At 44.8% G+C, this 27,871-nt stretch overlaps 1 protein-coding gene across 2 annotated transcripts in view; it reads right to left on the bottom strand.

The window, feature by feature from the left end:
- Nucleotides 1-3,116: 3,116 nt before the first annotated feature.
- Kcnk10 (potassium two pore domain channel subfamily K member 10) overlaps nucleotides 3,117-27,871 on the bottom strand; it is a 133,954-nt gene continuing 109,199 nt past the window's right edge. For both annotated transcript variants that reach the window (XM_075948053.1, XM_075948052.1), the window contains exons 5-7: nucleotides 14,978-15,164; nucleotides 10,853-10,995; nucleotides 3,117-8,988 (exon numbers count right to left, since the gene is read on the bottom strand). In XM_075948053.1, the coding sequence (XP_075804168.1) occupies nucleotides 8,368-8,988; nucleotides 10,853-10,995; nucleotides 14,978-15,164 (951 nt within the window). In that variant the 3' untranslated portion in view covers nucleotides 3,117-8,367. The remainder of the gene's footprint in view (nucleotides 8,989-10,852; nucleotides 10,996-14,977; nucleotides 15,165-27,871) is intronic.

Below are 27,871 nucleotides of genomic sequence, written 5' to 3'. Positions count from 1 at the left end.
GCAGGGGACTCTCTTAATTCCAGTCACTGGCTTGCTCATTCTGTTTACCTTTGAGCAGAATCACATCCCATCTTACTTCCTTCCACTTCCCTCCAGAGAACACACGGCATAGGGTGGCTCAACTCTACCACGTGAGAACTTGAAGTGTCATTATGTGGCTAAGATGGCCCTGTCCCCCCCACCTCAAGGCCTAATACAGAATAGGGCTTCATAAATGTCCAAAGACCAGATAGCTCCTGCACCTTTAGCCAGTTACCACTGCTTTTAGTTAGTCAGTTCTCTTCCTACCCCTTTGGGCAATAAGCAGAGAAACTGCTCTGGATTCATATCCACTTATGGAAATAGGAGTGGCTCATTATTTTCTTCCTTCTGTGTCCTTAAATTTTTTTTTAAGAAGGAAGAGCAAGATATTAAGGCATAAGCGAATGCTCTATATAAAAAGTTGAAATGTAATAACAATCAATGCCAAAAGGAACCACGACTTGGGAGAGAGTGAGGAGGGGTATATGAGAGAGTTTAGAAGGAGGGAAGATATAATTATAATCTCAAAAATGAGAAGGAAAATAAATGTACAGTTGTAAGTTTTGCTGGCACCACGTGCCGTCATGTTTCTGCTCCAGTTACGGTTGACGTTGGAGGTCAGCAGTCTCCAAAGTTCTCCATCATGATGTGAGTTCACGATTTCAAAAGTCCTGCCTAAAGCTCTGGCGAATAATTCAAATAGTCTATTGATGTGGGCAATTGATAAAGACGCTGGCAGCTATACTGGAAACGTCTGTAATTTCAGCACAAGTGAAGGAAGATTCTTACATATCCAAAATGACCCCAAATAATGGGAGATGGTCTTCCAAACTCATTCAGTCATAAGCATGACTGTTCCATTGATTGTGTGAGAAAATGTGCTTTTTGTTTCTAAGTGTGCGAACTTTGGGTGACTTTTGGTATGTAAGAAGAAAAACAATTGAAATAACAGACATTTGAAGCATTTCAAACAAAGGCACTGAAAGTGTGGGGACTTGTCGGCCTTTCCAACTTCAAAAGATTCTGAACAGCACACACTCAGATGTGCGCTAGCATTTTTAAATTAGTGTTTCTGTTGCAGACATTTTGCACTGTTTTGACTCCCTTGGTTGATGCAAGTTCATAAATGTAACCAGGACAGTCCTGTCAGAGTGGTCAGTATTCTGATTCCAGAAATTCTCCAGAGTTTGTATTTGCCTGTCCTATTACCCTTTGCACCAGACTCAAGGCATCCCACCTCCAATTCAGCCAAGTCAGAGCTCTCTTCTGCTGGGACTCTACAGGTTCCTTTTGCTCAATGTTGTGGTTTATGGCATACATGTTTTTAACTCACCCCTGTGTCCCAGACAACCTCCTTGAAAACCAGGGAAGGAGAGCTCCCTCTAGGAATTGTCACTATATGGGGAAAAAAAGAACAGGAGGCTGATGTGACCATGGCATCACCAGAAGACTGTCTAATGTCCTTTAGGAGTTCCAGAGAAGCGTCTAGAGAGCTTCAATAAACAGTTTATTGGTTACAAGAAAATTCCCACTTCTCCTAAGAACAATATGAAGTGCCCACCAACACATTAACTTGAAAATGCCTCAACTAGTTACATAGGGGCCAAGAAACAACCTTGCATTTCTCTCAGGAGCAACTGGGAAAGTCTGGAAGAACAGTTCTGTGGCCACAGCTGTGATCCATTACTATGAGGGCAAGCAGGAAACCCTTTTTAATAGAATTACTACACGTGGTACCTTTTATACTCTAAGAAATGCAGGGCCATTTGCTGTCGTTTTGGGAAAAAAAATGATTCTCATCAGAAGGTATCAGATTCCCTTGCCTGTGTGTTAAGACTCAGTTGCGGGGGAGAAAAATGAGAACAAAAAAAAAAAGGCAAATACGGTCTTTGTAGTATGCTGGAAATGGTTCAGACCTTATGGAGCCCCTGAAAGCTTCTCAAGGTCAACAAGGGTCCCTCCAGCATATTTTTGAGAGTTGCTACCTTGGAGTAGAATCTTAATGTGGATTCTAACAATGCAGCCAGGTTAACAGGGATGGGAAGGTTGAGAAGGACAAGGACTTCAAGCACAGGAATGACTGGGGGTAGCAGATATCCCCGGGGAGCATAATCTCTTATTCCCTGACTACATATAACTCCCAGTTCTTTTTATAGTGATACTAGCTTTGAAATGGGCACTGCCAGTATCCAGTGATCTAAATGAGAGCTGCCCTTTGGGAAAGTCACCCTACCGGTCTAATATTTTCAAATGCTACTTGCGATTAAAATTTTGGAATTATGTTTTTGTTTTTTGAGGTTGTGAAAAAACTCATTTCTTTATAAGTAAACTTGATTTGATTGAGGTTTACTAAGATGATACTAAGGAGCTAGAGGTGAAAGGACTTGAGCCATCAGTCTTGCAGCAATCATGTTCAAACTGTCCCGCTCGCCTGTGTCTGTCCTGTATTCAGTATCTTGTTCAGTGCAGAGGACAGGAATGGTCAACACAGTCCCTGCCCAAAGAGCTTCTCATCTAAAACATGCAAGGGGAGAGTCAGTGCAAATCCAGTCCAGCAAGCGACATGGTTGAAGAAAGGTCAAGCTGGACTGAAGGCAGGAAACTTGCTCAAGGGTTGAAGAAAGTCAAGAAAGGACTTCTTAGAGATAGCTCTTCTACTGTGCTCCAAAGAACTCAAGTTGGAATGGGACACAAGAAAATTTGACTCCTGGAAGGACCCCAGGTATAAATATATAGAATAAAAGAGCTCGAAAGTCATTCAAAATGGAGACAGAAAAGATTAAGTCATGACCTTATTCTTGGATTTTATCTCAAAGGCCAAGGAGATCCACTGAACTATTTGTTCTGTTTTCAAACAATCTTTGTGAACTGCTAGCATGTGTTTCATGCTGTGACAGGCCCAGGCAGACAATAAAAACATGAACCAGGACTGTCCCTGGTCAGCTGTACTCATGAAGACCGTGCAATACGTGGATGAGTGAGTGGAGACGTCATCAGACGGAAGGAGCCTATCCTGTGGTCCTGAGCAGCATGCCCAATCCCACCTTATGAACCACACACATCCCATAAAAGAAAGGAAAACAGGACAGACGTTAGACTGGATCTTCCAGAAGGTCTTTGTTGCAATGTTCTCCATCATTGGAAAAAAAATATTACATCATCAAATAAGGATAATAGCAGCACAGCTTATCGAAATGTTACAAGCAGGTTTCCACCTCTCCTCCTAAGAACAGTTTGAAGTGCCCCCCACACACATTATTAAAAATAAGCACCATGAAATCCTACAAAGAGAAAAATAAGCAAAACATCTCCACACTTGGGTTTATCATCTGCCATCACTGGGTTCCTGCAGCTCGGGGACAGAAAAGGAACAAAGGTTCGCATACATGGTGACTTGCAGATCACTTCTAGGCATGCCTGCAGCTTCCCTCTTCCAGCCACAGGGCCAAGACTGTGCAGCAGCCTCTGTAGCGCAAGCCTACTGAGTTAATGGACTGGAAGTCTTCTCAAAGGGGCTTCTTTTGAACACATAGGAAACTGTTTTCACTTAAGGAAAAAAGAACATAAGGGGGTCCCCAACTCAGGCACCTGTGAAAATGAAAATCCCATCCAGGAGGTCAGAAACACCTCTCCTCCTCTATACCACTAAGCTGGTGTTGTGTGCTCTACAAACATGAGAGGACCAAGAAGCACGCAGAGCCTGGAAAGGGTGATGAGACGTGGCGTGGCTCCTGCACAGGGGCACAGTGTAGGATTCTATCAGAGCTTTGCCACTGCCGCAGCATATGCAGACTCAACAGCACCCGCAACGCTAAATGAAAGTGACATCGCGAGTCTTCTTGGGGTCATCATTAACGAGGAGAGGCTTCCCATGTCCCCTCAGCCTCTGTCTAAGCACACAGCTGTATCCTAACAGTGAGAAAGACTGCCAGAGACGGAGCATTGGCAAAACGCCGAGGACCACACTGCAGAGGGCAGCGGGGCTCATTTTCTTTTACAGAGAGGCTCTGCAAGTTTCTTTTACTTCACGCCCTTTTGTGTCTTCGCTCTAATGCTGAAACCATTCTGCACATGGGATAGTTGACGTTCGTCCCCAGTCCAGGGAGCCACAACTCCCTGCTTCAGAACCTGGCACACTTTTTCACCAGTTCCCTCAAACCAAGCGTACAAATCAATATGCAGCTTGGCTTGCCCAGGAAATGACACCTCGGAAGAGGGGCAGGAGTTGTTTACTATTTTGTACAACTAGAACTTTCCACATGAAGTTATTCCCATGGAAGCCAAAAAGTCATTTCCTACATGCACGTGTGCCCTTGTGTACTGGAAGGAGGGAAGGAGAAGGACATGAATCGACATCTCAATCAAAGGAAGCCTTTAGTAGAACTGAATGCAAATAGCAAAGGCTTACAATTCTTTGACTAGTTTTAACACCATTGCCCTGCCCCTAACCCACCCCACCCCCAAAATTCCTGCATCCTGTGAGCTTTCGGGTGAAGGTGTGCCTACTAGGTCAATGGGGAGAGCCTATATGGGATGTGACCCTAATTTGGACACCAGTCCCTCAAATACATCTGGTCTCCATCAACCATGCAAAAAAACAAATGCCAAGGATAGGAGTGGGGCCATTAATATTCAGAGATCCAACTTAATAATTTTCTCATTAAACTTAACTCATGGGTTGGGAAATATTCTCTCAGCACACTACACAACTGGAAAAAAGGTTGGTCATAACCTGTGCTCAGTTCCGCTGGTGTGCAGTTGAGGTACGGGGAAGCAGTGTGCCCATGAGCATAGGCGGAAATGTGGCGGAGCACAGTCATCCTAGATACCTGAATTATAGGCCAGTGATCCCTTTCACACCACACACACCATACACATACACACTGCACGGCCTTATACCCAAACCGACAGACGGCCAGAGTGAATCACTACTGAGTTTGGACTGGGTATGGAACATAGCCTCTCGAAACTGTCCTTTGGGCAGTTTCCAGTAAGCCTCCAGAAGAGAGGACAGTTCTGTACCCAGCTGCCAAATAAAGCACAAAAATTTCCTGCTGAAGACACCAAACATGTGCCCTTCCCAAATGTAACATCCATACATTTATTCTGGGCTTAAGATAGGCAGGGGGTACTGATGGAAAAGGGAGAGCCTGGGCTATTTGTATAGAACACATAGCAGCTGTCTTATCACATATGTTGTATTTGTTATTTGCCTCCATCTTTACAGGGGTAACATCCAAACAACCAATAACTACAGGCTTAGCATGTCTACATAAAGAGAAATTACAGCTCTCATTCTTCAGTCTCTCCTTTGGAGAGTACTTCATAGTTTTTGGAATACCTTGCCCACATACACTGTCTTCATAGAGGGTCTTCTGTGACATCATCTCAAACCTGCATCCAACACTCAGGGAAGGGGTTATACACTCTCAGTCCAAGGTCATGCTTGGTTCTCAGTATTACTGTGGTTTGATTCTTGTGAATACATCTATGCACACACCAACTCACACACCTGTTCCATTTGGTCACTCGTGTATCTAAGACCTCTGAGCTGTCTAATTCCTGCTGTATGAAAGAGTTTCTGTGTGAAAATCAAGTAAAGTGCAAAGGAGTGCTTTTGAGGGGCATTTCCAGCGGCACAGAAAAGGTGCTGTCTATGGCATCCCCAAGCCAAGAGCATACATGTGTCTTCGAGGGCAACCTTAAAGGCCAGGATTAAGCCAAAACGTCATGCCCTCATAGGGATAAAAATGCCTGTCTTCTCCTCCTCCCTGTCAGCTGTGCTCATGAAACTTGTAAGATGTGTGCGTGCTCACACTTGGGACACACACAACCACACACATGCACGCGCTCTTTCACAAAGGTGCAGGAGGTGGACACTGCAGCAAAACTGCGAACAGACTCCAAGGCCCTCTTGCTGTGTACTGCGGGTAAGCTCCTTCACCTCCCTGAGTCTCTGTATCCTCATCTCTACAAAGGATATGTAAATGCTTCCCACATGCTGTGGCGAGGTTTCAGTGAGTGCCATAAAACGTACCATTCAGTGCCAATCCCATGAAAGGCCCTGTGCAAACAATAGGGAAGCTCCTTTACCAGATACAGATCCAGCGCCTGCAGTTTTAATACAACCATAAAGACATAGCAAGGTGCCATACAGTGGAAACCTAAATGAATGAGATCCACATACAGTTTCATTGGGAAACTTGTCAGAATAAGAGAAATGCCACTTGTATATCTGTTCTTGAGCACAATGAGCCAGTTGTAGTAGTGGTCCTGCATCCACTCCTGTATCAGTGAGCCAACGTTCTGTTCCTATGGAGAAGTTAGTCCAGACAAACCCTTGACAGAAAAGACCTCACCATAGTGATTCTCATTTGACTTCTCAGCTCTCTAACAAGATCCTAAAGGGTTGGGATCTGGGAAACAGGGGCTTCTGGGTTCCAAGAAGGGGACAGCTGTAAGCAGTGCATGTCAGAGAGACAGGCAGGGGTGATGGGTCTCCCATGGTACCAGTGGTCACGGAGGCCATGGGCATAAATTTCCCCTCAGAAATGACAGATGGTTTCTGGAAGTCTCTACTTGTGCTCTGAGCTTTTGTTAAATACGCTCTGTGAACTTAGTTACAGAATATTACATGAAATCCCCAAAGATGGTACTGAGTCTAGAAGACCCCTAGCCAGCAACTTCCTCATATTACAGACTCCAATGTTTAGGTGCAGGGTTCCAGAACACTAGCTAGCCGAACCAACATGCCAACCAAATCTGGTTAAAGCTGAAACACACATGTGAGAGAAAAAGCCTACTATGAATTTCCCCTTCCCGATAAAAATCTTTCGAAAATCATCCTCCCACAACTTGCAAGTAGACCTTTCCGACAGTGTTCCTTCTCTGAACATTGTAACCCGATAAGCAAGCATAGCTAGTGCATGTTGATCATTGTTTGCCTAGAGACAATGACAGGGGAGATACCGCTTGAGTGAGTAGCAGGTGTGGGATGAACCGACAAGGAAGGGTTATGCCCCCATAATAAAGGCATAAAGAAAGGTAGGCATACAATGAAATTGATAAAGACATGGTGAAATGCAAGAATGAAGTGGACTCTTTTCAATACTCCTTTTCAGTATTATTTTTAGATGGTATTAATGGCACTTAAGCTGCAAACAACTTAAACCATTTCAATCTTAATAGACAAGGATTGGGTGAGAGATTCATTTTCCTCTTGTATGGAAATAGATTGAGTCTCATAGCTATGTCTACTCTAAGACACCCAAAAGGACAAAAAGCCCTGAGATGAAAAGATGCCAGGGTCCTTCTTGATGTGTCTCACAAACACAAGATGTCTATTTTTACTTTTATTTTTTTAAAAAAAAAATTAGGATCAGCTAGACAGAGCAGCAAGCCACTGGCATCATGCAAAAGGCAATAATTTTGGTATTTCCTCCCGCCTATCAAAAGAAGTTAGAATGAAAGTGTTCCCTTAGAAAAGTGAGTACGGATGCTCCAAAATCAGCTATTTTCATCTTCACACCCACTGAAGAAAATGCAACATCTGCCTTTCTACCAGGCAGTGGCTGAGGTGGCGCTTTAACCAATGCTTGCAAGCCTGCCTGAACTACATATCCGGTGAAAAGGATGAAGTTCAGTAGGCTTCTCCCATTGGTTAAGGAGATTGCCACAGTGGGAGGAGTCTGTGATATTTTTTTTAATGAGAAAAGCAATTGCACCTTTATTAAACATGTGCTCTGATCAGCTTCCAACAAACTCCAGGTACCCTTGGGTCCCAAGGACATTCGTCTGGAGTAGGAGTTCTGTGCCGTGGCCTGTCAAAACTCAAGCTGAGGACATGCCAAAAATGTTCACTCGAACCCTAGTTAGAGTGACAGGGCCACCTGCGAACAGCTGTCCCCTTGGTGTGTAACCTATCACTAAAGGAACGTTGAGGAATGGAGACTCCGTCCACAAGAGAAGCCTGTCCTCTCAGAGGCTAGTCGAAGGAATAGCTGCCCTTGCCTACGTACCACGTCAGAGTGGCACTGTGTGAGGGCTATGGCCTGCCACTGGAGCTCTCCTCACGGGGACAGGCGACACCTGCTACGTGTGCAAAAGCTCCCCCTGTGTCCTGCCGCCACCATCTGAAATGAAGCTCTTATCTGATTCCTTTTGGCAGAGCAAGCTTTCAGTTGTGTATGGCACAGTGAAATATATTCTTCAATGTTATGTAATTTTGGACTAACAAGTCTATTTAAGGCACGTGTCTCAGTGTGAATATTTTAAAAAGGAAAAAAAAACGAAAACAAAACAACAAAAACAAGACAACACTTAGTCCAACTCCAGTGTCTTTATCATTTACTCTCTGTCTTGAAGTAATGAGTTGTTCTCCAGCCCCTGGTCTTTGGTGTCTGTGGGTACCATTCCATTCTCCATCTCAGCTTGCTGCTGTATACACTCCGTCAGCATGGCTGTGCTGGAGTTGTCTGAGTTACACATCTTTTCTGTCTCCTCCTCTTTCTTCTCTTCATCCAGAGAGTAATTCCGAAAGGTCTTATAGATTTTCTGAACATCCTCTGGTAAGGTCTTTTTGAGATCTTTGTTTTTCCTCTTGGTGAGTTTGGAGGTGGACCCAAACTTGTTGATGATGTTGTCCTCAGAAGCGCCTTGCCCATGCTTGTTGAGCTGTTCTGACCCCTTAAGGCGCAGGTTGTTGGGTCGGTTGTTGATGCTTTCCTGGGATGAAGCCTTGAAACGTCCTGTATCCAGGGCTGCAAAGACAGAACGCTTCTCTGGGGATAGCATGTCCAGAGAGTGGGCCCTCTGATCCAAGCCCAGCCTCCGGCGCTCCATACTGCGGATGGTGGCTGCTCGCTGCAGCTTGTCATGGATCTCAACGCTGAGTCGCCTTCTGGTCTCCCGGAACTCGGCGGTGACGTTAGCTTTCCACTCGGCTGCATGGGCTTTGATCTCACCCACCTGGACAAGACAGAGGAGCAAGAACAAACTAAGAAATCCCTCCAGCTTCATGCTTCTCAGAATCCCACAGCCCTCAGGCATCCCAGAAGGGAGGCTGTCTCTGGGGGAGACGGAGCAATGATAGTCTAAGGAAAGAGAAAACACTCTGTCTGTCTTCTCTGGTACTGCCTGCCATCCAGTTAGTCACCCACGTTGGACTGGCTAGTGATGGACCAATGAAGTAGGGAGAGCCTGGAAATTATAACTGAATAGAGGCAGATAGCATCTAGAGGAGAGATCAGGATTTGGGTTCCACTTGCTCTCTCTCTTTCTATTCATTGTAAGGCCCCATTTATTTACACAAATCTGTCTCATGGAATTTCTATCATAACATTAAAGGCCACACCTAACTCAGTCCTGGCCATAAAGTCAGTGCTCAACAAATCTTTGTCCTTTCCCGTCTTTGCAATACTTCTGTCTGGGTAAGATGACCAGCCTGTCCCAGCTTCCTGAATTCTGAACATTGAGGATAGAACTCCAGGGACGAGCACCAGCCTAGCATGTGCAAGGCCCCAGGGTTTGATTCTGGGGTATTGAGAAAGAAAAAATCCTGTGCCCTAGAAAGTCCCCTATGTCCTGGGCAAACTGTGATGGACAGTTAGCCCCCCTATATTGGAGGCACACTACAACCCTGTGCTAAGGGACTTGTCTTGGCTGAGGAAGCCCCTCCAACGGGCCTGATAACCACATTTCCACGGTTAAGATGCAGGAAAAGGGCATTTTCTTAGAGAGTGAAGTTTTGTTGGAGACTCATTGCCAAATTTCTTGGTTGCTTAATCGACAGGGCATGAGGTACCCATATGCATCCTGCTTCCCTATACAGGTGAATGACTCAAGGTTTACTATCTAGCAAAGTCTGTATGGGTGTCGCCCTTCTTTTTTTTTTAAATCAATATTCAGTGGATCAGTTAGTCATCAGGGGAATCCGCCTGGAAATGGCCCTGTCAGCATTTACACAAGCTGGAAGCAGTATAAGCCTATGAACTGCGGGAGGGAGAAAGCTCCTTCAGCAGCTGTCTCCCAGGTCCCTTTAGACCAAACAAATTGAGCAGCTACCATTAAAGGAAGTGTCTGTCCTTCTTGTGTCCTTTTTAACTCCCTCTCCCACCTACTTATTTTCCTGTCCTTGCAGAGGAATGACATTTTGAATGTTTCTTTTCTTCTTGTCTTCCTTTTCTTGACTTTGCAACCTTGGGGAGTCAAACAAGGCTTTTCACCAGGGGTCACAGATCAGATATCCTGTATATCAGATATTTACGTTGCAGTTTGTAACAGTAGAAAAATTACAGTTATGAAGTAGCAATAAAATAATTTTATGGTTGGGGGTCACCACAACATGAGGAACTGTATTAAAGGGTTGCAGCATTAGGAAGGTTAAGAACCAGTGGTTTAGAGTTTCATATAATAATCTAGGAGTGAAGACTGTAGGTATCAGGAATAAAATCTGAGAATTTGACCATGGTGGGACATGAGAAATATGGCCCTATGGCTGGCCACTGTTCAGTGACTTTTACCTCATGGAGGACAAGCCAGCTTCCCCAGGCTCCCTACAAGTCCACAGAGCCTCCCATGTGTCTGCTAACACAGACAACTGTGTTCTTCCTGCGGCAACCATCCACCCTCGCTGGCCATTTCCCTTTTTTTGTTTTTTAACATTTTTAAGAAGTTACTAAAGGTTCTAAAAATGACTACTGTCCACTCAACTTTGCTTCTAAATAGACAGAAAGAGAATTCATAAAATCCCCTCCTGGACTCAGACACAGGCATTCTCAACAAGGGCTAATGGGACGTCACAAACATTTTGGGGGTCAGGAAGGAGTCCTACCTCTTCTTTTGTCTTTTTGGATAAAACGCGCAGCCAGTCTCCTATCATACTAAGGACAGCTGCGAAGTAGGCAAGGCCAACAAGGATCCAAAACCACACCAACGGCTTATACCACTCTCGGTAGTTGATGCCAGCATTTCCCCCTGAAAACAAGCAAATGGTACTTTAACAAGCAAATGGTCAGCAGTTGATCTTCACAGAGCACGTTCCAGTTTGTGGAGAACACTATCATTCCATAATCCAGTGAGAGCCATTAGGTTTACAGGATACAAAACATCACAAAAGCTGGAGGCTTGCTTGTAGCTTAATTTCTTTGATCCTTAACCACTAAAAATAAACCTCAATTCTGCAACAGAGAAACGTCAGTAGCCACTTGGAGTTATCTACTCTCACTGGCAAAGAATTGGACTTCACAGAAAAAGTATCTCAGATGTCAGCCCACCTGTCGTTCTGTTTTTACCAAACTTCTCTAAATTTACCTTACCACTGTGAGGGTTCAGCATGGCAGTCCACCCTGTCACTCAAGCAAAGACAGGAGGATCCACTGTCAATTCAAGACCAGCCTGGGCTATACAGTGAGTTCCAGGTGAGCCAGAGCTACGTAATGAGAACTTGACTCTTCAAAGGAGAGAAGGGAGGTGGGCAGGGGGAACAAGGAGAAGACAGAGTGGAAAGGAGGAGGAGGTGGAAGAAGGGGAGAGAACAGGGAAGGGGGAGAAGCCAGAATGGGAGGGGAAGGGAGGGTAGAGGAAAGAGTGGAGGCAGAGAAGGGGAAGAAAGGGAGAGGAAGGGTGAGATTTCAAGCACTTGGAATTGTTTCCTTCGAAATTCTGCCTGCATTTACCAAGAAAACGAGTGGGTAGAAAATGAAGTAGAATTAGATGTGACAACATTACTGAGACTTTGATCCGTGAAGTAGCGATCCGATGCTAATGTGAGAGGGATGGTGTTTACATGACGCTCATCCTGGGGTCAATTAGGCCAAGCAATTAGAATCACCATATCCTAGAGCTAAACAGTACCTGTGAGACCAACTAGTTCAATCTCATCATCGTATAAATAAGGATTACAGTAAAAAAAAAAAAAATCTATCAAAACAAATTGGCCAGTTGCCTAACGGTATTGACTAACTATTCCAGTAAGAGAAATGGTCATTTATTCCAAATAATTAGCCAACTTGTTCTAGCCTCAATGCTAGCACTGCTGAGGGCACCACTCACTCACCCAGAGAGCAGGCAGGTGCCGCTAAGACAACTCACATTAGGACACTGGGTGATGAAAGATCTCTAGCCTCTCCCCTTGGGTCATGGTTACCTCCATACCTGGCATCACCGAAACTGTGCTGAGCTCTATTGTGTCAAGAATACCTTGAAAAGCCTGGTGCACACCCACTGGGACCCATGGGTCTTAATAAATCCAAACCTACTCTGCGACACAACCCATGAATTCTACGGCAACAAGATTAGGTCTGGAGATGTGCCTGAGGGGTCCTCATGCAGAGGACCCACAGGTAAATGTAACTCACATTCTGAGGGATTTGACACCTTCTTTTCTGAAGGGCACCAGGTACATGCATTGTGCACATTCATAAGTACAGGAAAGCATGATAGAAAAAATAGGGAGAAAAAGGATTCCCAGCTCTGGCACAAGGATCTGAGGTGTCTGGCGTCTCTTTGCCTTCTTTTTCTCATGTGCCTTCTTTTTCTCCCCTGCGGCCAACCTTCTTCAGAATTGATGCTCATTTCATTTTCTCTGTGTGCTGTACTCATTTATTTGTGCTCTTTCCACTTTGGATTAAGTATTTGCCTTTGCAAGTCACTAGAACCCAGACAAGACTGTCACTGGGGCAGACACTAGCCAACAACACAGACCACATCCTTCTGTGTAGACGTTCATCAGCCATGGCCAGAATGGCAAGCTCTGTGTGCAGTCCCGCTCAGAGCTGTGAAATACTGCGGTGCCACTAGGCTGTCCCCAAATAGGTCAGCTGCAAAATGAAGCAACAATCAATCCCGAGTGGTTTGCATTTCCAGTCATATTCTAGTAGAGGTGATACCCAGTAAGATCACGGTGACCACCAGCTCTTGGTCATCTACATCATTTGAATAGTCCAGCAATCCTCCCTGTCAGTCAGAATATTGGCCCTCCATATCCACAAGTTGTCTGGGTGAATTCAACCAGAGGTGGACACGTGCGTGCCTTTTTCTTCTCATCAGTCGCTAAACACTGTAGCATGCTGACTGTTTGCATAGTGTTCACATTGCATTAAGAACAAGACATCTGCACACAGATGGTTTAACATGCACAAGACAATGAGCGTCAATCCTGGGTAAAAGTTACATTGTTTCTCATGAGGGGCCTGAGCATCTGCTGATTTTAGTGTCTACAGATTTCCATAGTCAATCCTCTGGAGGTACCAAGCGCACTCTATTAATAAATACACTGATGAAAAATCCCACTGAGTACATTTTCCACAAATATTCAACAGGTGGATCCACGTGAGCTCTGGGAACTGTACTTTGGCAGATACTGAAGGAACAGCCTAGCAAATTCAAAAGCACTTGCTACACAAGCATGAGCACCTGAGCTGGGATCCCAGCACCCGCCTCCCAAGCTGGACGTCCCATGTATGCCTGTTAGCCCAGCTCCAAGCAGGACAGAAACGGAAACATTACTGGGGTTTGATAGCTTCTAGTCTAAACAACAACAACAAAAAAAAAATCTGAGCCCCATATTTAGGGAAAGACCCTGCCTCAAAAGAGTGGACAGAGAATGACAGTCAAGGACACTCAATGCCTGCACCCACACACATGTGCTTATGCTCATACAGACACACATATCGCATATGTATAAATTAAAGAACATGGTGCATTCCATCAGCATTATGTATGCTAAGAAACCTTAGTCTATGGAGGCCTCTGAGTGAAAAGGAAGTACAGTTCTGTGATCTCTAGTAAGGAAGAGACCCACCCAAACGATAGAGGTCTGAGGATAAAGGGCCAGCATGTACCAAGAGTTCAGTCCACAGCAGCTAGTAATAATAATCAAAAACCATAAATGGGCTTCGAACTTTTCCCTCAGCTCACCAGGCCACTCCCATTTTTAGGAGCGCTTTCTCTTAATCAACAGTCAAGAGAAAAGCAGGGAGGAAAGGCAAAAACATTTGGCTAGTTCTCACAGTCAGAGCTGTCCTTTGTCCTGACTGAGCTATTGGTTGGAGATTGGGGTCTGTCACCAGTGTGCAAGCTGTCTTTAGTCCTCAGGTCAGTGATATTAGCCCAGACATTGTCAAAACACCAGCTTTTGCAAATGACCCTGGGAAGTGTTTGAAATTGGTGTGAAGCAGCTCTTCCTCCTCTGCTCTCACAGGTATTTCTTCTAGATTGGAACCTCATCTGACTTTCCCCAGGGACCATCGTCTATGGATGATACAAAGGGGCGGCCTAAATATGCTTATAGAATGAATATGCTTATATGCTGAAAGTTGTTCTTTGCAGCTCGGTTTCTCCCTCAAGCTTTAGAACTCCATCCAGACCACTGTGGTTGGGTCTTGTACACAAGAAACGACTGAGGGGATCCTGTGTCTGGTCAGCAGAGACAGTGACTTTCACCTCAGTGTGAGGAGCTTTCCCCTGCCTGCTTCTGTAGACCAACCTCCGTGTCAACTGCACTTGAGTCTGATCTTTGGCTAATTATGGCCTTTATCAAGTTAACTTGGGAAACCTTAATGCAGTTGAGAAATCAAAGATTCAGTGAGAAATTTGTTTCTCCCTTACATAATTCATGCAGTGATGACAGCCAGTAAGTCAGCATCTTAAGGAGGAGGGGCCTGGCTTTCTTCTCAGGCAGAAAATAAATAAATAAATAAATAGCTTGATGCTGCTCATATCACACTGAGTTGACAAACACTGAGCCATTTCTACTTACCTCCTCTGCAAATACCTGTTAACATGATTTTGATTCTTCCCAAAGCTGCGGACCTGGACCAAAGGCCTTGGGAATGCTGGCCAACCAGATTAGAACAGGACTAAATCCCAACCCCCTGTCACCATGATTTGGAAAAGGACACCCAACAATGTTTTCCCCACCAAAGCTCAAGTGACTGGGAAAGTCCAGGTTGCTTACCTGCCACAAAATCACCAAAGCCTACTGTAGTCAGGGTGACCACCACGAAGTAAATGGACTCCAACGCTGTCCAGCCCTCGATGTATTTAAAAATGACAGCGGGGATTGTCACAAACACGATGCAGCCAGCCAAGATGAACAAAATAGTTGAGATGACCCGGATCTTGGTCTGACTCACTTGCTTTTTCTAGGATGACAAAGGAATAAGAGGAACAGACAAAGTCAGAGACAGTATCCTGGATTCAGAAGACAGACACCCAGAAAGGAATGTTACGTCTGTTGTTTTTAATTTTTCTCCAGTCATAAACACGTGTGTAGAAAGAAATGTGCACTCAGATATTTCCTGGTGGTCTATGAAGGCCCCACATTTGAAGTTGGAGTCTCTATGTGCTTTGCATGATCCCATTACTACAGCCCAATTCTGATCCGAGTCACTGGTGTGATTGCAATTATTTCCCAAGATCTTGCAGACATGGTTTTATGTGTTACTAATATACCGGGGATCTGACATTCAGGGCTCCTCACACATTGGCAGGGTCGAGAATAATAGGTTAGGGGAGGGAGAAATGACATTGGTTTGCTAGAGGCAGTAAAATCTACACCCGCATTCTTTGTGTCGCCCAACAAATGAGGGGAAACGAAAGAAAATGGAGCCATAACAGAAAAAAAAAAACCCACCATCCCTCATTTGTGGCAGGCTCCAACCAAGCTTTAGTATATCTCTTTATCCACTGTGAAATGTGTATTACTCTAAGCACACGTTGAGTTTCTAAGCACATGTTGAGTTACTGCCATGGTCATAATGTATGTTGGCTGCATCACCATACATAACAGGAGATGATTCCAAATGAAAGGTCCTTTTCTAAAAAGTCAGTGGGACCCTCCTCCTGTGCCCACTTCTAAAGGAGCCATCAGTTGGGTAGTAAAAATGCATGAAGACTTGGAATTATATTGATACAAATGAACCATACCAGCATGATCCAAGGTGGATATGCCTCACCCTTGGTAGGGCCCTCTGATGCACTATGGTCTAACCTGTCTTGCCTCTCATGGAAATTTTCTCCGGACTCCCAAAACTGATGCTAGAGAAGATGATTCTGTCATTGAGGGACTTGAATGCCATTTAATGACATAAATTTATGAAGCGGGTGCTTACCACCAGACTAGGTGGCCTGGTTACATTGCCTAGGTTATTTTTGGCAAGCACTTGGGGACAATGTAGGAAATCTGCTTCCTGTTCTTTGCTCTCAAGAGTACAGACAGGCCAGTTACATTCATATTCTTCATTTGACTGATATAAAACAGACACCAAGGGGGGCCAAGGGACTTGCACAAAAGGATGCTGTAATGAGGGTCAGAGCTAAGATTAGAATTCTGATGTAATTAAGTCTCAGCCCTGCACTTGATGATGGAAACAGCTCCCAGGTTACTCAATAATTGATCAGCTCAAAGAAAATTGCCAAAGAAAGTCGACCCTCTCTAACATCGGGACATCAGACGCAACCCTCCCGAAGAACAGGCCATCTTGTGTCCGTTATGGAAAGACTAGGGATGAAAAGTAGTCGGTGTGTAAACTGTCTGGGAAAGGCTAAAGAAATACAAAGCAAGTCATCCTCTGACTACTGGAAGGGCAGTTAGCATATAAAGTGTGAGCAGGCTGGGGACAACAATTTAACCTATGGTGCTTGTCTCCTCATATCCTCAGGAGGGCCTTCTGGGGAAAAAATGCTGATATTGATATAGCAAGATCAACGAAAATGCCATTTTTCCCTCGAAGTGTCACAGGAGAGATTGGTCACCTGAGAATCACAGAGGATGCTCTGCCCATTTGGGGAATTACTGTGTTGAATGCCAGAGCATTGAGGAGAGACAGCTGAGCCCCTCTGACAGTCCAGGAACTTACTAGTCTGGTTTAGTTTGTAACCAAGAGTCCAAAACGAGATTTCATGGCAGGTTATTATGTTCATCTAATTGCTGGCAAGGGGACTATCACCCCCTCCCCTTTGTGTAGATCCTCCTCCTCAAAAGCATAGTGAAATTAAAGTGAATTAAATGTTTATGTAATACTTGTCAAGTCCTAGATTAGAATGTGAGCACAGCTCTCATCTGAATGAGAAGGGTGGTGAGGATGTGGGGCACTGGAATACTATCCAATCTCCTGAAATGGGCAGGAGTAGGTTTGCTTGATGGAGGCGAAGGCAAGCATATAGCAAAGGCTGGGTACTGGTGCCCTGGTGGTATTGTCTGTTAGAGGGCTCACTGGCAAGATAGACACTTCTCCTCCTGCTTCCTGCCCGCACCAACCAGACTGTTTCTGGACTCCCTGGAATTATGCTCAGAAAATATTTGGAACATTTGATTATTTGAGGAATTTGGGAGACTTAAGAAATATTTTTGCATGACTATGACTATGTAGAGAGGTATGACATAATGCATATATCCACAAGAGATGTGAGCCCCAAGTTGTAGGAATGTCTGTTATTCTGGACATTGTTTTTGCGCTCCACTAGATACAAGGACAAATCATCAACTGCCTTCGCTGAGCATCAGCTGTCACTCTCAGCTTCAACTCATGTTGTGACTCTACAAGAATATGCTCCTGCTATTGAAGGACAGTCGAGGGATAGACTGCCCGAGCCACAACTTGTCCCTACTGCCAAGCCAAGCTGAGTGACCTCATGCAAGCTTCTCAACCTCAATACAATGGAGATAGGAAAGTCAAGCTTGTGGAGGTGGTTTAGAAGATGAAAATCTGTATAGGAGTCAGTGCAAGGTCTCCCTAGTGCTCAGTGGTTGTGAACTGGCACCTTGGGCATGAAGGCTCAAGTCTTCCTGTAATGTAAGCAGTGCCAGACTTATTGTTTCTCTTTGCTGGTGAGATATGTCTCCTCCTAGCTTAAGACGACTTCCACTCAGGTTCAGATCACTGACCCTTGTCCCTTCCTGGATACATTACACCACACAATCGCATTTTCAATATTTCCTCTTTGGTTCTTCAGTGTCAACCTTATCTGAAACTCTCAGAAAATTTCAGCTCACAACATTGGTAGCAGGATTTTTGTTTGGTTGTTTCTTTGGTTGGTTTGGTTTGGATTTTTTTTTTTCATTTGCCTTCCTGTTCACTTCCTTCTGGTCCTCATCAACTTTCTGAAACTGCTAAGAACTGGCAATAGCATTTAGGCTGTGAGAAACAGGCTGCCAAATGGACCTGAGAGACCTGAGTCTCACCCTTTCTGTATTCACAAACCCTGTGCCTCAGGTCACTTACAGAACGAAGCTATTTCCCTGGTGCCATCCCTAGGCAAAACGATATCACGTATGCAGCAGTGGTTGTCTGTCTGCATGCCATGTTGTAGCAGAAGTGAGAAAGCTGTTGGGCGTTTCTGCCCCACTCTTATTCCCCACACTCTGCAGACTGGTTAGGACAGAGGACTTGCTATTCAGATTCTTCTGCAGAAATTGTTACAAAACACCGTTGGACCAAACTAGTTCTTGTATCAACTGATGCTGACTATAGGAACTCTTACAAAACTCAAAGTCCATCTCGCTGTGTGCAGCTCTACTAAGAAACATGAGCCTCATAAGCAGGAGGAAAGGACCAGCTTGGATAAGAATGTGTGCTTGCAGCTCTGTTTACTTATTTCAGCCCTCAGGGGGCCAACCACATGTCCAATTACTGTGGGCACCATCCCTTGCTTGTTTTTGTTTATAGAAACAATGTTATATTAGAGAGCGTGCAGATATTTCTGTTCATTCACTGGCTATTTTTTTTCCATTTGATTTTTTTTTACTCCTTTGTAATAATACCTGCTTTTCTCCTCATTTTTATGAGATTTCTTAGAATTTTGACATACACTATCCAGATTGTTCTGTCTGCCTTAGGAGTATTTTTAGTGTGTGTTTTTATCCAGGATATTGGAGATTTTAATCAAAGACATCGAAACAAAATTGCCAGAAATAAGAGCTAGATGTGCCGAGCCCTCCTTTGTGATATAGCTGGGCTTTGTTGAGATTCGCATATGTCACCATGGTAATACAATTGAACTGAGGATAATTTCTCCCCATGGAAAGACAATGGGCACTGTCTTGGTAAAGATCAGCTTTTATTTTCGTTTTATGTTTTCTGCCAATTTCGTCTAAAAGGTCTAAAACAATAGTTCCAACCTGGCAGCAAATAGCCACAAAGCATAAGCAACCCCAGAGACTTAAAGAAGTTTGAACACCATTGTCCATTGTGGCAATATTCCAAACACATATTAGTGAGCTCATGAAGAAAAACCTCCGTGGAGACCACGTACAACCCCTAAAATTCAAAGATGCAAATGGACTGAAAGGCTGGAAAAGATTCCATTTCTGTGTTGGGCCCTTGAACTACACCTCAGCCCCCAGAAAAAGATGAAGGCCAAAGAAAAGATGAAGGCCGACACCCCAGTCCCCGGGGATAAGCTGAAGGCTGTGGGACCCCTCTTCAGGGGAAGTATTAGCTAATGGAGAAACCTAAGTTACACAAAGTTGCTGGCTGAAGCCCATTCCCCACCCCATAGTCATACAGAGAATGTTGACCACCTAAGTTCCCCTGTCAGCTGGATAATATTTCAGATAGCCCCTGTGGTTAGCAAAGAGTCAGCAGCTGTCTGGAAGATATAACTAGGGGGGCTGTTGCTATCTCCCTTAGACAATAATAGCTTATCACCTAGTCTTTAGCCATTTATGATATAGGATACATAATTTTATATTTTGAGACTGTAACTTTGTGACTGTTTTGTGGTTTTTGTCCTTATAAACCCCTTACAATAGTAGACAAGGTCCTTTTCCCTACATCTGCTGTGTCAGACTGTGAGGCAGAGGATCCGTGCTAGCCCGTACTTTGATACAAAACCTTGCTTTTGCATTTAGAAAGTATGGCTCCATGTTGGTCTTCTTGGGGGTATTCTAGGACTCGGGCACAACAGACAATCTGTATATCAATATAGATATAGCGATAGAGATGAATAGATATAGATGTGTTACATCCAGCCTGATACATGTCATGGATTGGTCAAGTCAGTACAGTTGAAACCCAAAGGGAAATGATGAAACAATATAATAATCCCGGTCCAGAGACTTCCAGGCTTTCTACCAAATGCCACAGATTCGAAGTTGGTATGGCCCCATTTTCTTAGTGTTGTGCCCAGATTGCGACCCCAAGGGAGACCGCCAAAAACCAGAGATGGGACTGTAATTGGCAAGACTTTATTTGTAAGCATAATACAAGCTAGCTTAGGAACTCATCTCCAACACCCCTTGCAGCAAGGTAGAGAGAAGTTAGAGCTCCTCTGTGGGGTTAGCTTTTAAAGGCAGGAGAAACACAAGCCACCCTTCAGGGCGGTCGTGGGGGGGGGGGGGGTTGAAGGTCTTTGCTTTCTCTCCCAGCTTGTTTGTTGTTCTTAGAGCAAGGCCACCCTGTTTCTCAGTTAGGCTGTCTTTATCAGCCTGTACCAGGTGGCCAGGCGTAATTTATCAGGTGGGATGGGGGAAGGCCACTCTCTTCCTGGGAACAAGCTAGTCTGGGTATCTATTTTTGAAACATTCTGCTAGGAAATTTCTTCTCGATCCTTCGATTTCCAACAGCTGGGCACCAAGGGGTTGGTTTTATCTAAGATGTTAACTCCAGCTCTGGCCATCTTCATCTCCAGGAGTTTTGGGTTTATGCTAAACTCTTCATGATCTTGATGCACGCCGCTGGCCGCTCAGGTGTCTTAACCTCTCTGGGTGGCTGCTAACGGTATTCTAATTTCTTAGAGAAATCTTGTCCTGGCCTTCTGGAGAGGTGCAGTTGCAGATTTGATTTGTAGTCACATTATCAAAGCAGCTGGAGTGTCTCTTAACTTAGTTCTTACTTTCTAAAGATATGTCAATCAGAATATCCATTTCAACATCTCTGGGCTTCAAACTTCCGTGCAAACGATATTGCTCATTTTCACATTCACAGGCACTTCTTTGTGTCATATTTTAGAGGTTGTTTTCTTTAAAAAAAATCTAGCTCAGCTCTAAGACATTTTTCTTCTTTCCTTGCACTAAAGTACACAGTCGAAGGTGTATTTTCTCAGTACAATCATTGTGTGGCACTTCCTAGAAAGCTAGGGCACCAACAACAAAGCAAAGTAAAAGCGCCATAAAAGTCTGGCTTAGCACACCAGAGTGTTCACTGGGGTTATATACAGGAAAATGGGAGAGGAATTACTTTTAGGACCGTGGATTACTCAGAAGAAACTCACCAGAAAGCTCACTTCAGCATGGCTGGCAGCTCCAGCTGTGTTCCTGGAGCAACCCGCAGGATGCTCTTCCAATTGCAGATGCTCCTATAACCCCTTTTGGAGAAACTTTGTGAATCTTGTAACTTCCAGGAGCTTCCTGTGCCCTCAAGTTTCTCCAGTATTCTGATAGAGTTCAATTAATGATAGTTTTCGAAGCCTCCCTCCTCCTTCTAGCAGGGAATGTTTTGATTCAGAGGAAATAGCTACATGTGTTCTTTTATAAAATTTTCCTTATCTGCCTCAGATAACATTTTTTCAACATTGGGATTTTCCTGCTTGATTTTTGTGGGACTTAAAGTATTTATTTTTGTAAAGCTAGTGGGGAATTGCCAAGCTTGTGTAGTTGTCCTCACATCTTTGCACGATTTTCATACAGCCTATATTTTAGGTCCGTGCCTCTTCCAGCTGGGCATCAAAGTTAAAATCATCCTCGTTTGAAGGATGTAGGACCAGGACCACCGGTACAGAATTTCTTGGAAAACCTACTCCATTTACCGATTGCATGTGTGTCTGCTTCTTTATAAATTGAAATTTGGCTGTCTTTCATCTGCACTCCCTTTACAAGAAGTTAAAGTGGGATGAAAGATCCCTGCTTTTTCCATCCGTAGCTGTATTTCCGGTCTGGCAGTCACAATGTTTTCACGATGAACATATCGGAGAGCAGTGTTGCCCCTGGCGTCCGTGACATTTGAATCAGCATGCACTATGTTCTAGCAGACTAGATGTTCTCCTCGCTGGTGTGTAGTCCAAGTATGAGTAGTGTTGTTGTAGACCGTCACGTCCATGTAGCACTTCTACTATGGAAGGTACCTGGTCTAGATGTCTCTTGTTATTTCGTATCCTGACCATTTCATGTCAAGTGCAACCACCATCCTCCACTTGCAGAGGACCACCAGCTGGAGGATTGGCCTTCTCAACCCCGCTCCTTCCTGCTGGGATATCCAGCGCAGCTCCTTCACAGGTCCACTTCTCAGCTTCCTTTTTACTATTTCCTTTATATTCGGGGCAGCATCCTGATCACAGTCTTTTTTTTTTTTTTTTCAATAGAAAAGTGTGGGCCTTCAGCTTTGGCGCTTTTTCTTGTGAATCAGTCCAGCACAGCAACACAGTAAGGGCTTTCTGAGAAGCCCCGCCCACTGCTTCTGTGCTTCCTCCTTTTTCACTTTGACCTTGGCTGTGCCCTGATAGCAGACCACCATTTTGATGGGTGAAGCTACAGTGTGACCCTTTCGTCTGAACAATAGGACTCTGACTTGTGTACTTCCAAAGCACACTCGCTGTGGCCTGCCCCATGCTTATGGTGGCCTTAGACAGGGTACTGGAAACCCCAGGCCACCTGCTGGACTCCCTGCAGGGACTGGTAGACAGAGAAAGCTCGGGAAGAAGAAAGGTGGAGTCTCCAGCCAGATGTAGAGAAGGCAGGATGGACAAGATGGAGATGAGACAACGGAGCACATGGAAGAATGTAAATCTAAAAATATGGGCTAATTTGAGTTCTAAGAGCTAATTAGGAACATGTCTGAGCCAAAGCTAAGCTTTCATAATTAATAAGTCTCTGTGTTATTTTTTTTTTTTTTTTTGGTTTTTTGAGACAGGGTTTCTCTGTGGTTTTGGAGCCTGTCCTGGAACTAGCTCTTGTAGACCAGGCTGGTCTCGAACTCACAGAGATCCGCCCGCCTCTGCCTCCCGGGTGCTGGGATTAAAGGCGTGCGCCACCACCGCCCGGCTCTGTGTTATTTTTTTTGTGAGCTGGCAGGGCCCAAAGGAAAGTTCAACCTCACAACTCTGGGTTTATATTAGGAAACCCATCTGTTCACAGCTAAACCAATATTCACCAAATATTGAGAGAATACATTGAGCTTCAATTTCTCTTTGCTTGTTTGTTTTTCAAGACTGTGTAACAGTCCTGGATGTACCGTAACTCACTTTGTAAAACAGTGTCTTCACAGTTACTGAGACCCACCTGTCTCTGCCTCCCAAGTGCTGGGATTAAAGGTGTGTGCCACCACCGACCAGCTAAGCTTCAATTTCAATTACCATGATTTTTATTAATTCTTTGGCAATTTTACATTATGCACCACAACACAGCTCTTTTCCCAGTTCCTCCATATCTGCCCCACACCCTTGTAGTGTCACCTCCAAAAGAAAAAATTAAAAATATTAATTAAAAAAAAAACAAAAAAAATGTTCGATCCTCCATCTTTCTCCTCTCCAACACCTCTTCATTTGCCTGAGAGGCATTGGGAGCTATGTTGTGTCGTGCGGTGAACCCTTTTGTCCACGCAGCTTTACTTGCAAGTGTTCACTGAAATGAGTTGTTGGTCTGATTCTGATTCAAGGCCTCTGGTACACCATCAATACTAGACCCTCACCAAAACTCCCCTCAGATGTCCTGATGCTGCCCTGAGTCACTCAGATCCTGCAGCTATGATTCCTAAAGACCAGTCCCTTCACATATTCTGGCAGGTCATAGGTAGGAGAGATGTTGGGGTGGGCCAACTCAAAGCCTTCAATGTGGGTCTGGATGGTCAATGATTTGGTGGCCACTGGGACCACCTCCCTCAGGTAAGGAACAGAGCCAGTTCTTCTATGTCCATGTCATTGGGGCCAGCTCTCCTGCCTGTGGGACCAGCTCTCCCACAGGGGGCGGCGCCAGCTCTCCGAGGGTCAGCAGAAAGGCAGTGCTGGATCAGAACAGCCCGGGGTTTTTCAATAATGCATGGTTCTTCTTCTTTTTTTTTGAAAGAGGGTTTACTGGCATAACAGCCCTGGTTGTCCTGGAACTAGCTCTTGTTAACCAGACAGGCCTCAGACTCATAGAGATAGACCTATCTCTGCATCCCAAGGGGTGGGGAGGGGGGATTAAAGGCGTGTGCCACCACCCACCTCCCCCACCCCGTTCACTATGTATGGTTCCTATGGCCCCCTGTGGTAACATGGGCCACAGAGACTAACATGGACCCCAGCTGCAACAGGACCATGGACCCATGCATTGTCCTTGGCAGTACCCCAAGCCCAGATGTCAGCATGGCCCTACGTGGCAGTGCAGGTCACTCAGATCTATATGGTCCCTGTTGTCATGATTCAGCCATATGGTATCAGGTAGCTGACCGGACCCTGGGCATCTGCATAGCCCTTGGTGGTAACTGGAGTCAGAAGCTTCAATTTTTTTTAAAAGATCTGTTTATTTATTATTTTAAGCATATGGGTGTTTTGTCTACTGTTATTTGTAGTTGATTTTTTTTCTTTTTTTTTTTTCACTCTTTACTCTTTGCTCATTGGGGACCTGGTCAGTCAGCTCTCAAACACAAGGAGTCTTAGTTTTACTTAGAAATGTTCAACCTTAGCTTGGCTTGTTTCTATGCAGCTTTTCTTAAGTTATCCCATCTACCTTTGGCCTCTGGGCTTTTCATCTCTCTCTATTGTATTTGCCTTTCTTTACTTCTTGCTCTGTGGCTTACTGTGTAGCTGGATGGCTGGCCCCTGAGATCCTCTTATCCTTCTCCTTTTTTTGACTCCTTGATCCTCTCTTTCCAGATTCCTCCTCCTAATCTCTCTGCCTGCCAACCCCACCTATTTCCCTCTCCTGCTAGCTATTAGCCATTCAGCTCTTTATTAAGCCAATCTGGTGTTTTAAACAGGCAAAGTAACACAGCTTCACAAAGTTAAACAAATGTAAAAGAATACAACACATCCTTGCCTCATTAAACAAATATTCCACAGCATAAACCAATGTAACACATCTTCAACTAATATTCCACAACACTTGTTTATACTTTCTGTAACAAAGAAGGAATGTGACTTATTGGGCTCTTTCAAAGACACCGGGCATCCCCAACAATCCTCTACCAGTACTCCCTGGTACAACCATGTTTTGGGTTTTGAAAAACAGTGTCTCCAGCCCCTGACTCAGAGTCACCACACAGCCTACAGCAGATTGACCAATTCAGTGCTCTCTTACTTTTAACAATGCAAAATGTTTAAGCGTCTGGGGCTTGATAGGTGGGGCACATTGGCTAAAGACCAACTGACTGCTCTTCCGGAGGCCCCAGGTTCCGTCCCCAGCACCCGTGTGGCAGCTCACAACCACCTGTTAAGTCAGTTCCAGAGAATCTGATACCTTCTTCTGGCCCGCGTGGGCACCAGGCACACAAACGGTGCACAGACATACATGCAGGCAAAACATCCCTCCACATTGAGAGGATAATAAAGAATAAATTAATTAATAATAAATCAAGAGAGCTTGATTTATTCTACTATGAACTAGGAAATACATGGGAGCATCTGCTATGCTATGAGGTTTGTCTTCCTAAAGGGAAGCGACTTCTCCCCCCTTTAAATTGTGGGTATTCACCATGAAGAAACAGTTATCATACTAGATCAGTTGTGAGTGGGGAGTGCAACAGATCTTCAGATAAAGTAGGACTTGAGTCCTGGCAGAGCTGTGCAGCCAAACATCCACTCAACGGCTGTGAATTGTCTAGGGACATTTTACTCTCTTTCCTCTTCATCCATCTCTTACCCTGTGACTGGTCGCTGAAACCAGTGAGAGGTCAGAAAGCTGTCGGAGGACCTACACACAACTCAGCCTGTGAGAGGTGTGGAAAGAAGGTGTGTATGAGCTTCTGGTGGGCTGCCTGGAATCACCACCGATTACATGCCCAAGAGTCAAGGTAAGTGAGAAATGGGTCTGCTAGAAGACATGCAGGAAGCTTCCGGGATCAGCCAGATTAACAGTAAAACCAATAAAAAGATGCCTTAGTGTTATCAGGAGATGATACTCCACCAATTGTTCCTTCCCTCTTTCCCTCTCCTTCCCTTTTCTCTGTCCCTTCCTTCTTTCCCTCCCTTTCCTTCTTTCCCTCCCCTCCCCTTCACTCTCCTCTTTCCCTTCCCTCTTTCCCTCCCCTTTGCTTCCCTCTGTCCCTTCCCTCTTTTCTTTCCCTCCCCTCCCCTTCCCTTCCCTCTTTCCCTTCCCATCTCTCTTCTTTCCTTCCCCTTTCTGCTTTAGTTTCTTTTTTTCTAGACAACTATTCTTTGTATGAGCACATGAAGCTAACTGGGAACATAAAATTGTTCTTTTATAACCACTTCTTCACAGAGATTAGAAACAAAGATCCTTTAAGACAAAAGGAAAGGTATCAGGTCTTATGCTCACCTCATGTTAGAACATGGCATTTTCCTGGCACGAGCGAAGCTCAGCTTCAGATGACTGAGGGGCCACCCCCAGTGCTGCTCTAGACCACCAAGTCACATGGCCCCATGCTAGGACAGAAATGAGTCAATGGGTCTCTTTTGTTCTCGTCGCTAACATTTTATTTGCATTCCCTTTTTTAGTCTGGTGAAAGATAATCTCCACCCAGCATAAAAACAAAAAGGACCTGGAGTTAAGACCAGACTCGGCCAGTGATCAACATGGAACATGTAGGAGTTTCTATGGTTGGGAGGGCTGAGGGACAACAGTGCAAACACCATTTGGTGTTAAATAAAAAGAGCAAGGAGTTTCTCTCTGGGGCTGGTGGCCAATATAGTACTATTATGTCCCGTTTCAGGGGAGTCACCAGGGTTTCTAAGCAGCAACACGGCCACCGCCACCACCACTACCATCACCATCACCACTAACACCATAACCACCACTATTGTCACCATGACCACTAACACCATAACCACCACTACCATCACCATCACCACTAACACCATAACCACCACTATTGTCACCATGACCACTAACACCATAACCACCACTACCATCACCATCACCACTAACACCATAACCACCACTATTGTCACCAAGACCACCATTAAAGGGCTCTCTACGAGGTCTCACATGGCACTGGCAAGTCTCGCCTTCGCCCCTCCCCTCTGCCTTGCTAACATTCATAAAGTCAGCCTCGAGGTCTGTTCCCTTATCTGCCTCTTCCTTTTGCCTGACTCCAAAGTGCAGCTATCAGAATACCAAAGTCCAGGAATCGAAATTCATTATTTGGCTACACTGGCTAGCCTGTCCAATCAGAACACACCAACTCACCCTAGTACAGTCTTCCCCTTTGTTCCTTAAAAAGAAACATTCCTGCAGAAATGCCTACTCTCTGATCCAGAGGCACCACCCCCACCTCCACCACTTGTCCCTCCAGGGTAATAAATCTCCTTTGTGCTGAGAATTTGGTGCTTGCGTATGTTCTGAGTCCCATCCCCCCAACCGTCATCACCACCATCACCACCATCAGCAGCTGCTGCTGATGCACTGTCTGTCTTAGACAGGCACAACTATGACTTTCACTGAAACCAACCCTTTGACATCTCTTGAATCATTCTTCATGACTGGATAACCTTCCAAGTCTGGTTCTCCAGCTTTCCTGGGATTCAGGAGGTATCTAATACCTCCACTCAGGGTGTTCCTTTATGGAACATGCTTGTCTGTTATTCCCTTATCACAAGGGAAGAACTCACCAAGGACACAGTAATTTCAGGAGGTTTCAAAAACAAACTGGCCAGTGATATGGGTATTACATAGGAATATCCCGTTAAAATCATAGGCTGCCATTTCTTGAGATCAAGCGGGAATTTGGTTTCAGTCCCTTGGAGGCAGGCCAGGGAC

This window comes from Microtus pennsylvanicus, chromosome 14 (genome assembly GCF_037038515.1).
Source record: "Microtus pennsylvanicus isolate mMicPen1 chromosome 14, mMicPen1.hap1, whole genome shotgun sequence".
NCBI classification, from domain to species: domain Eukaryota; kingdom Metazoa; phylum Chordata; class Mammalia; order Rodentia; family Cricetidae; genus Microtus; species Microtus pennsylvanicus.
The sequence above is the reverse complement of the archived record's forward strand: the minus strand, read 5'-3'. Positions and strand labels throughout refer to the sequence as shown.